We start from the raw sequence: 10,248 nt of genomic DNA on the forward strand, positions 1-10,248 counted from the left end.
CACCCGGCTAATCTTTTGATTTATTGTAGAGATGAGGTCTCGCAAGAGGCCCAGGTGGGTCTCGAACCCGCAGGCTCAGGCAATCCACTCACCTCAGTCTCCCAAAGGCGCGAGATTACAGGTGGAGTCACCAAGTCTGACTTACAATAAATTTTTAAAAAAATTAGCCAGGCACGTGCTAACGTGCCTGTAGTTCCAGCTACTTGGAAGACTAAGGCAAAAGATCATCTGAGCCCGGCAGGTCAAGGCTGCAGTGGCTGTGAGTGTGCCACTACACTCCAGCCTGGGTGACAGAGTGAGACTCCAACTTAAAAAAAAAAAACAAAAAACGCTGGGCTTGGTGGCTCAGCCTGTAATCCCGCGCCTTTGGGAGGCTGAGGTGAGTGAATTGCCTGAGCCCACGGGTTCGAGACCTGCCTGGGCAGTGAGACCTCATCTCTACAATAAATAAAAAAATCAGCCAGGCTTGGTAGCGCATGCCTGTAATTCCGGCTACTTGGAAGGCTGAGACGGAAGGATCGCCGGAGCCCAGCAGGTCGAGGCTTCCGGGGGCCGGGAGCGGCCACTGCACTCCAGTCTGAGCAACAGAGTGAGACTCCAATTCAAAAAAAAAAAAAAAAAAGCAAAAAGAAAATACTAAAGAATAGTTTAGATTTTTTCACGACTACAGTCATCTGTGAATAATGGTGGTAAAAGAAAAGGAAGTCCTTACAGTGTGCTTTTGAACAACAACAAGTTAATGGAGCCATAGACTTCAGATGACTTCTGACTGAACACGTCCTGACAAGGAGCTTGATAATTATAATTCATTTATTTCTTCTTCTCAGGTCACCGCTGTCATATCCCGGAACACAGGAACAATATGCGGTAATGGCTCTGGGAAGGTCTGCTTGAAAACTCTGCCAGTGGCCGGTGAACCCTAATCTGTAGCAGGGGTTGGTAAACTTTGGCCTTGTGGGCCTGTCTGGCCTGCTGCCCTTTTTTGCAAATAAAGCTTTATTGGAACACGGCCATACTCGTTTGTTTATGTATTATCTGTGGCTGCTTTTATGACATATGGTAGTTTTGACAGACCATATGGCCCGCAGAGCCTAAAATATTTACTGTCCAGGCATTTGCAGAAAAAGTTTGCCAAGCCCTTATGAAGGACAGCATTGTTTTTTGTTTGCTTGTTTTTGCTATACACTTGCAGTTGTTCTATATTTTCTTCCCTGTACAAATGTGAGCTTGAATTAATTTATCTTTTGAGCCCCTTGAAAATTACTTCAAGCCTACCTCTCATGTCATTGAAAGTAAGTGGGACAGAATTTGCCAAGGAGAGCACGGGGCACCTTCTGTTTTTACTTAGGAAATGAGAAGTTCCGACTGCAGCAAGGGGACTGGACACCAAGAGGGAAGAGCCAGTAGCAAATCTGCTAGTTAGGAACAGGGAGAAAGCCAGTTCATTGGGGCTTGGCCTGCAGACTCTTGTCCCTACAGATTGACCATTGGCTCACATGTAACCGTTTTCTCTCTGAGGGTTTTGATGCTTCTAAATGTCACCTTGTCTTCTGCCTCTCTCCCTCCAACCCTTTCTTTCAGTCTCTCTCATTTCCTCCCTCCCTCTCTCCAGACAGAATAAAAAAGTGTTAGTGCTAGAAATCACCTGGAACGATTGTTTCATTTTTGCACACGTAGAGTTGAGGTCTAAACTGGCATATCACAAAGCACATCATTGTTAGTAGTTGATCCGTTGAGTTTTCTTTAATAAGATAGTCAGCTTATACATGGATTCATAAGATGGGACAAAAAGACTTGAGTTTTTATCTGCTCTAGTGGAAAGGGCTTTCAAAATAATAAAGCATGATAGAAATCATAAGGAAAATTAAAAACTTCTGTACATGCTTGATAGGAAAAAGGCTTAGCACCCCACATCAGTAAATGACCTGAGCAAACAGTTCATAAAAGAACTGTAGATGGTCCATGAACATGTGGAAATTTCACCTTTACTCCAAAGACATGCAAATAATAAAGGATACCATTCACTTCAAAATGGGTAGAGATTTTACACACACACGCACACACATGTGTACACATGCACACGCCACCCAGTACGAGGGTGCTGTAAACACTATAAGTATTTCTCACCGGGCACGGTGCCTTACGCCTATAATCCCAGCACTTTGGGAGGCTGAGGTGAGAGGATTGCGTGAGCCCAAGGGGTTCAAGACCAGCCTGGGCAACTTGGTGAGCCCTCGTCTCTACAATAAATAAATAAAAAATTAGCTGGGCATGGTGGCATGTGCCTGTAGTTCCAGCTACTTGGAAGGCTGAGGCGGAAGTATCGCCTGAGCCCAGCAGATGAAGGCTGTGGTGGCTGGGAGCGTGCCACTGCCCTCCAGCCTCTAGCCTGGGTGACTCCAACTCAAAAACAAAAAAAAAGTATTTCTTGTTCTTGACTTTTTGCAAGACAACTTGGAAATACTAGTCAGAAGCCTTAAGCTGTCCATTATCTTTGGCTTAGGGCTTCTACCTGGTTTTTATTTGAGGCACACAATCAGAGATGTGAACTTGATGATGCTTTTGCTGCATTATTCTGAATCATAATAAATGGAGTGTTCTCTTGAAAAGCAAGCAAGATAAACTCCTGAGCTCAGCTGGCAGTGATTTAGACTGCCTTTCACTGTTTCTTACACCAATGCTGCTGTTCTGTGAATTTCTTTCCGCTGAAGTTTTAGATACAAAATTTAAAATTTCTTTACACCAAATCTTGTTCAATAAAGGGCTTCAAGTGGTAACTTTTTTTTTTAAAGGTATATTTGCGTGCTCTTGTGAAAAATCTTTTTAATGAAGGAAATGACGTTTTTCGGGAATGTGATTGGAACAGCTCGATAAGCCAGTACACGGAGGCTTTGAATATAGCTGATTATGCAAAGTCTGAAGAAATTTTAATCCCCAAAGAAATAATTGAAAAACTACATATAAATCGTATTGCCTGCTATTCTAATATGGTGAGTTGTGATTTTAAAAATGTTTTTAGAGTGAGGACATTTTTTTTCGTGGCTTGGTATATTAATAAAAAGTCAATTTCCTAACTTGATTTTTGAGAAAGGTGTATTATTAGCTACTTTTAAAGTGGCGAAGCTTTTAAAAATTAACTTTGGGTCGGTCTTGGTAGCTCAGCCTGTAATCCTAGCACTTTGGGAGGCCTAGGCAAGTGTATTGCCTGAGTCTGCGGGTTCGAGACCAGCCCGGGCAACTTGGCGAGACCTCGTTTCTACAATAAATCAAAAATTAACTGGGTGTGGTAGCACACACTTTTAGTTCCAGCTACTTGGAAAGCTGAGGCGGAAAGATTGCCGGAGCCCAGCAGGTTGAGGCTGTGGTGGCCGGGAGCTTGCCACTGCACTCCAGTCTGGGCAATAGAGTGAGACTCCAACTCAAAAAAAAAAACAAAACATTAACTTTGGACATATGTTTACGGATTTAAGGAATATTGTTTCTTGGTCACTGGTCCTTTCCCATTTGAATATGGTTTTTGAGGATGTTCTGCTTATTAAAAAGTCAGCTCAGAAGATGCAGGTGTTCACAGGCTGTACGTATATCAGGAATCTGTGTCTTGGTTCACTTATTAGTCAAGCTTCAGTTAGCCCTCTTAGGAGACTTTTACCACAAAACTAATTAGCCTTCCAAGGAATTAGCACAAGGCTTGCACGTTTTTAAGTCTTAAAAAACTGATGTGCTAATAGTTTTCACTATGGTCATTGAGTACACTTTATCCGCCAGCTGGTTGCAGTGGCTCAAGCCTGTAATCCCAGCACTTTGGGTGGCTTAGGTGAGAGGATTGCAACCAGCGTGGACAACATGGCGAGACCTCATCTCGACAGTAAATCAGCCAGGCATAGTGTCACATGCCTGTGGTTCCAGCTACTTGGACGACTGAGACGGAGGATCACCTGAACCCAGCAGGTGGAGGTGCGGTGACTGTGAGTGTGCCACTGCACTCCATCCTGGACGACAGAGTGAGACTTCAACAAAAAAAAGAAAAGCATCCATGTTGCCACCTAGGTCTCTATTAGTGAGCATTCTTTGGTGGTTTGCTTTCGATAATATATTCCTCATCAGTTGCTTGTTTGGAGTTACATTTCCATTTGACCTTTAGTGCACTCCAGAAAAGGGTACCTAGAGAGGGAGGAGAAGAGGAGGTGACACCTGGGGCATCAGTATGTCTAGAAAGCTGTATTTCTTGAACATCTTGGGACTTTATGGCCAACTAGTAATATTTGTCTTTTTATTTTATTTTATTTTTTTGAATTGGAGTCTCACTCTTGGCGCCCAGGCTCTGGAGTGCTGTGGCACACTCATGGCCACCTCAACCTCAATCTCCTATGCTCAATCGATCCTTCCACCTCAGCTTTCCAAGTAGCTGGAACTACAGGCACACGCCACCACACCCGGCTTTTTTTTTTTTTTTTTTTTTTTATTGTAGAGATGAGGTCTCACCAAATTGCCCAGGCTAGTCTCAAACCCCTGAGCTTAGGCAATCCTCTCACCTTGACCTCCCAAAGTGCTAAGATTATAGGCCAAGTCATCACGCCCGGCTGTAATATTTGTCTTATCTCAAATGGATACATGGGTGGGTACATGGATATTTCTGTTATTCTTTCTACTTTTTTTTTTAGTATTTTTCTTTTTGAAAATAATTTCAAAAAGAAAAGTAATACTACTAACTTGGAGTTTAAAAGGAAGGTCATAGGATGGTCTTAATTTGTTTTCATTTATAGGAAGGCACCAGTGCAAGACATGGATTGTTTGATTGCTAACTTTATTCTTTGATCTTACCTACCAGGGTTTCCATGATAAGGTTTTAGAGGACTGCAATACCGTCCTCAGTTTAAATGCCAGTAACTGCAAAGCTCTGTATCGGAAATCTAAGGCTTTAAGTGATTTAGGAAGATACAAAGAGGCTTATGATGCTGTAGCAAAGTGCTCCTTAGCAGTGCCTCAGGTATGGAATTTATATTTTAGTTCATTTGTTTATATCATCACTGTTTTATTGCTCCCATGTAGAGAAATGGCACTTAAAGAGTGAAGTTTTCCATGCTCCTTCAGCCTGCTTCAGTGGGTTTGGTTGCTAGGAAAGCAAGTGTCTTGACGGGAAACCTCATCACTGTTTTGTCCGTTCTTCTTCACAGTCAGTAAGTAGAGCCTTCTATTAATCATAGATACTTTTTTTTTTCAGGATGAACATGTAATAAAACTAACTCAGGAGCTAGCTCAAAAATTGGGATTTAAAATAAGAAAAGCTTATGTTAGAGCTGAGGTAAGCTGAAGTTCTCTCCATAAGGTATTTTCATTTTGTTTTGAAACTTGGTGTCAGTTCTCTTTTTAAATAAGTGTATTTATTTTATTTCAGCTCTCAATAAAATCAGTTCCTGGGGATGGGGCTACCAAGGTAAAGTTAGTTACTTTTTTAATAGAAATAATTAAAAGAAAGTATGGAAGCATTGCAATACTGTTTTTTGTTTTTGTTGTGTGCCTATTTTTGAAACCTTTTTATTCCTTAAATGCATAATGGGCCATAGCTTCCTATCACTTTAAAAAAGAAAACCCAGGCCAGGCATGGTGGCTCACACCTATAATCCTAGCACTTTGGGAGACCAGGGTGAGAGGATTGCCTGAGCCCACGTGTTTGAGACCAGCCTGGCCAACTTGGCAAGACCTTGTCTCTACAATAAATCCAAAAATTAGCTGGGTGTGATAGTGCGTACTTGTAGTTCCTGCTACTTGGAAGACTGAGGTGGAAGGATCGCCTGAACAGCAAGTTGAGGCTGAGGTGACCATGAGTATGCCACTGCACTCCAGTCTGGGTGACAGAGTGAGACTGACTCAAAAAATGAATGAATGAATGAATGGAAACTCACACTCAAATAATATATTTTCATCTTGGCTCGTCACGGTGGCTCAAGCCTATAATCACAGCACTTTGGGAGGCCAAGGCAAGAGGATTACCTGAGCCCATGGGTTTGAGACCAGCCTGGGCAACATAGTGAGACCTCGTCTCTATAATAAATAAATAAATAAATAAATAAATAAATAAATAATTAGCCAGGCATGGCAGTGTGCGCCGGTAGTTTTGGCTACTTGGAAGGCTGAGGCGGAAGGATCGCCAGAGCCCAACAGGTTGAGGCTATGGTGAACAGGAGCATGCCACTGCACTCCAGCCTGGGCAAGAGTGAGACTCCAAAATATATATATATATGCAACAGAGTGAGACTCATATATATATATATGTAGGTAGATAGATATAGACAGATAGATTTTTTTTTTTTTTTTGTCTTAACCAGCATTTCCTGAATGCTCCAGTGGAGCATCTTACAGGATGTTAATATATATTAGGTTTCATTTGAAAAAAAGTGATTCAGGACCAAATACTAGTTTTGGGAGTCAGTAGGATAACAAAATTTAATAAGGTTGTTGTTTGTTTTGTTTTTTTTTTTGCATTGGAGTCTCATTCTGTTGTCCAGGCTGGCATGCAGTGGTACAATCATAGCTCACCACAGCCTTGGCCTGCTGGGCTCAGGCAATCCTTCCACCTCAGCCTCAGTTGGAATTAAAGGCACGAGCCACCGTGTCTAATTTTTATTTTATTTTATTTTATTTTTTTGTAGAGGCGAGGTCTCACTATGTTGCTTAGGCTGGTCTTGAACTTCTGAACTCAGGCAATCCTCCCACCTCGGCCTCCCAAAGTGCTGGGATTATAAGCGTGAGCCATTGAGCCCAGCCTGTTTTTTTTTTGTTGTTTGTTTTTTAATTTTAATTTTAAGGCAAGTGTTCTTGGTGCTATTAGGATACTAATGGCCATTCTGAGTTGGGTGGCAGGTGGTGGCTAGGTTAGTACCTGGTTTTCTGCCAAATATCCTTTGAGAAATACAAGCATTACCACAGGAAGTAAGTGGAGACGCTTGTAGACCAGTGCCTCTTCTAATAGCACATATTGTAAAGGTTTGTGTATTTTACTTAGTTCTTGGATTCCTGCATTGCTCCTTATGGTGAGTTTTACAGATTGCTTTATGGTTTAGAGTCCTGATAATATTATGATCCACGTTTGTTTTCATTTCTAGGCTTTGAACTATTCTGTGGAAGATATTGAGCCAGGTATGTTTTCACATTATCATCTTAATGATCTGAAAAGTGCTAGCTTTAGACTTTATATGTGATATAGTGTTGGTGAATGAGATCGTTGTGTTGCTGTTCCTATTAAAGTGAGAATGATTTTGAAAACTACCATTGTACCATTGGATGTGCAGGTAAGTTATTGATCATAGTGGATGTCACTGACGCCCAGCATGGTCATGGCCACCAGCTGTGCCCAAAAAGGATGTGTTTTCACCAGTGAATATATCTATTCATGGGTAAAACTAACTGCTTTCAGAATTGCAGTTGCTTTCATGTTTTCACGTAGCTGTTAATGCTGGTGTTATATTAGTACAATGGAAGCGAGCAATTTCATTCCACTTGTCTTACAGATCTGTTAACTCCAAGACAAGAAGCAGTTCCTGTTGTCTCTTTACCTGCATCCAGTTTTTCTCATGATGTTGGAAGTGAGCTGGCCTCAGTTCCCATTATGCCTTTAACTTCTATTTTGCCATTGCAAGTGGAAGAAAGCCCTCTGCCATCTACAGTGCTGGCAAATGGAGGAAAGGTCCCCTTCACTATGCCGGAAGCTTTTTTAGATGATGGAGATATGGTCCTTGGAGATGAAATAGATGACCTCCTTGATTCTGCACCTGAAACTAATGAAACTGTCATGGTAAGTTTCAGTGTTATTTCTTTCTGTTGAAGGCAAAGTTAATTTTTCTTTAAATTGTAATCTGATAGTTTTTTTTCAGTATTGCCTGAAGGCTGAATTTTGGATTTCTTACCTTGAAAATTACTACTTTCCTTCCTTGGTGGTGACTGGTTAATTTGGTCATTTTTGAAATAAAAAAAGAAAGAAACATACAATCTAGTAATTAGCCAATTTTTTTCTAACTCATATTAGGATCACAAATTATGGAAAGGGTAAATATAACATTCTTTTTTTTTTTTTTTAAGTCAGAGTCTCGCTCTGTTGTTCAGGCTGGAGTGCAATGGCACACTCACAGCCACCGTAACCTTGACCTACTGGGCTCAGGTGATCCTTCTGCCTCAGCCTTCCAAGTTCCTAGAACCACAGACATGTGCCACCATGCCCCGCTAACTTTTTGATTTATTGTAGAGACGAGGTCTCACTGTATTGCCCAGGCTGGTCTCAAACCCCTGAACTCAGGCAGTCCTCTTGCCTCAGCCTCCCAAAGTGCTGGGATTAAAGGCGTGAGCCACCATGCTCAGCCCTTTTTTTTTTTTTTTTTACAATTTTTAAATGATTGGAAGAAGAAAGAATAATGTTTTTTGACATATGAAAATTATGTGGAATTCAAATCTCAGGGTTCATAAATAAGACTTCTTGGAACACAGCTGTGACCCCTCCATGGCTCTTCTGTAGCTGCTTCTGCACTGCAGCAGAGCTGAGCATTTGCAACAGGGACTTGGGGCCTGCAGAGCCTCAAATACTTAATGTCCAGTCCTTCCTGGAGTAAGTTTTCTGACTCCTGTCATAAAGTATAATAAAACAGGAGCAGCTGTAGTAGTATGATGACAATGAGAAGGCAAAACTCTGAGTCGGTTTCCAGGTCAATGCAGAGTTGAATGAGAGGAAGGAGTGTGTGCAAAAGGCCAACAGAACTGGGGTCGATTCCTACCAGCTCTGTGACCTTGGGCAAGTTACATCACCTCTTAGTCTGTCAGTTTCCTCATCTGTATGATGGTGATCATAGTAGGATATACTGAAAGAGTTGCTGTAAGAATCACATAGATAGTATATGATATTCATCATAGTGTAAGGCATGTGGAAATGGTCAGTAAATCGAGGCTAGGAAAGTTAAGTTCTGTTTGGTCTTGTGCAGTGGGTTCACACCTCCAGAGAAATGGTCCCAGTCCTCACAGGCTTCTCCAGCTCCCTTCCTTCCACCCTACCCTACACATCCCCAAAATTCCTCTTTAATGAAATGAAACCTTGTGAGCCTTGTTGGTTGGGTGAGGGTTGAGAATCATAGGAAATTCAGTAGATGAGACATGAATGTAATACTCGAATTAAAATGCTAGAAGTCCTACTAGATGTAGTGGCTCACGCCTGTAATCCCAGCACTTTGGGAAGCTGAGGCGCAAGAGGGTTGCCTAAGCCCAGGGGTTTGAGGCTAACCTGGGCAATATGGCAAGACTTTGTCTCTACAATAAGTCAAAAAATTAGCTCCGCAGGCAAGTTCCTGTGGTTCCAGCTACTTGGAAGGCTGAGGTGAAAGGATTGCCTGAGCTCAGCAGGCCAAGGCTGTGGTGGCCAGGAGTGTGCCACTGCACTCCAGCCTGGGTGACAGAGTGAGACTGCGACTCAAAAAAAAACACAAAAACCAGCTACACTAGAAGTAATTTTTACTTAATCATTTTTAGAAATTGGGCTTGAAAATAAACAAGCTCAGTAGGTAAAATTCTTCCAATGATTTTAATTTAAGCTTTGTTACGTAACACGATCACCCAATGTAATGATGTTTCTTTATATGCTGGTGTTGAAATAGTTCAGCCAAACTCATGACAGTGTTTCGTGAACTTTAATCACATCTTTTTTCTTCTCCAGCCATCAGCGTTAGTCAGAGGACCCCTTCAGACAGCCAGTGTCTCCCGTAGCATGCCCTTCTCGGCATCTCTGTTAGGAACCTTACCCATTGGTGCGAGGTATGCGCCTCCACCCTCCTTTTCAGAATTTTATCCACCTTTGACTTCATCCTTAGAAGATTTTTGTTCTTCTTTAAATTCATTTTCAATGAGTGAATCCAAACGAGGTAAGAATCAAGTCTAAATTATAAACAATTGCAGTTAATTTTCTATAAAAGAAAAATCTGTGTTTCGTAGTCATTTAACTCTAGGTAGTAGGTACTAGACTTATTTTCAATGCAGATAAAAATATAAAGACTAAGCCTTTAGTTTTGAATTCACTTTGACTTAATGCCGTTCTGGAGATCAAGGAGCAAAGTTGTGAACATAGGAATGTATGTGGCACTGGTTTTTATATACGGTAGCTTGTTAAGCTGGGTGTTCATGTTTTAGGAGTGAAATGACTTTGTATGTATTTTCCAGGAAAGGTGTATCCCATCTTAAACAGTCTTTTTTTTTTTTTTTGAGTTGGAGTCTCAC

General features: G+C 41.5%; 1 protein-coding gene across 2 annotated transcripts in view; it reads left to right on the plus strand.

Annotated features, from left to right (window-relative positions):
* ZC3H7A (zinc finger CCCH-type containing 7A) overlaps positions 1-10,248 on the plus strand; it is a 47,416-nt gene that overhangs the window by 17,061 nt on the left and 20,107 nt on the right. For both annotated transcript variants that reach the window (XM_021713124.1, XM_021713123.1), the window contains 8 exons: positions 828-867; positions 2,793-2,990; positions 4,829-4,987; positions 5,222-5,302; positions 5,396-5,434; positions 7,104-7,137; positions 7,509-7,792; positions 9,692-9,896. In XM_021713124.1, the coding sequence (XP_021568799.1) occupies positions 828-867; positions 2,793-2,990; positions 4,829-4,987; positions 5,222-5,302; positions 5,396-5,434; positions 7,104-7,137; positions 7,509-7,792; positions 9,692-9,896 (1,040 nt within the window). The remainder of the gene's footprint in view (positions 1-827; positions 868-2,792; positions 2,991-4,828; positions 4,988-5,221; positions 5,303-5,395; positions 5,435-7,103; positions 7,138-7,508; positions 7,793-9,691; positions 9,897-10,248) is intronic.

This window comes from Carlito syrichta, unplaced genomic scaffold (genome assembly GCF_000164805.1).
Source record: "Carlito syrichta isolate Samal-C Ts95f unplaced genomic scaffold, Tarsius_syrichta-2.0.1 Scaffold304255, whole genome shotgun sequence".
Taxonomy (NCBI): Eukaryota; Metazoa; Chordata; class Mammalia; order Primates; family Tarsiidae; genus Carlito; species Carlito syrichta.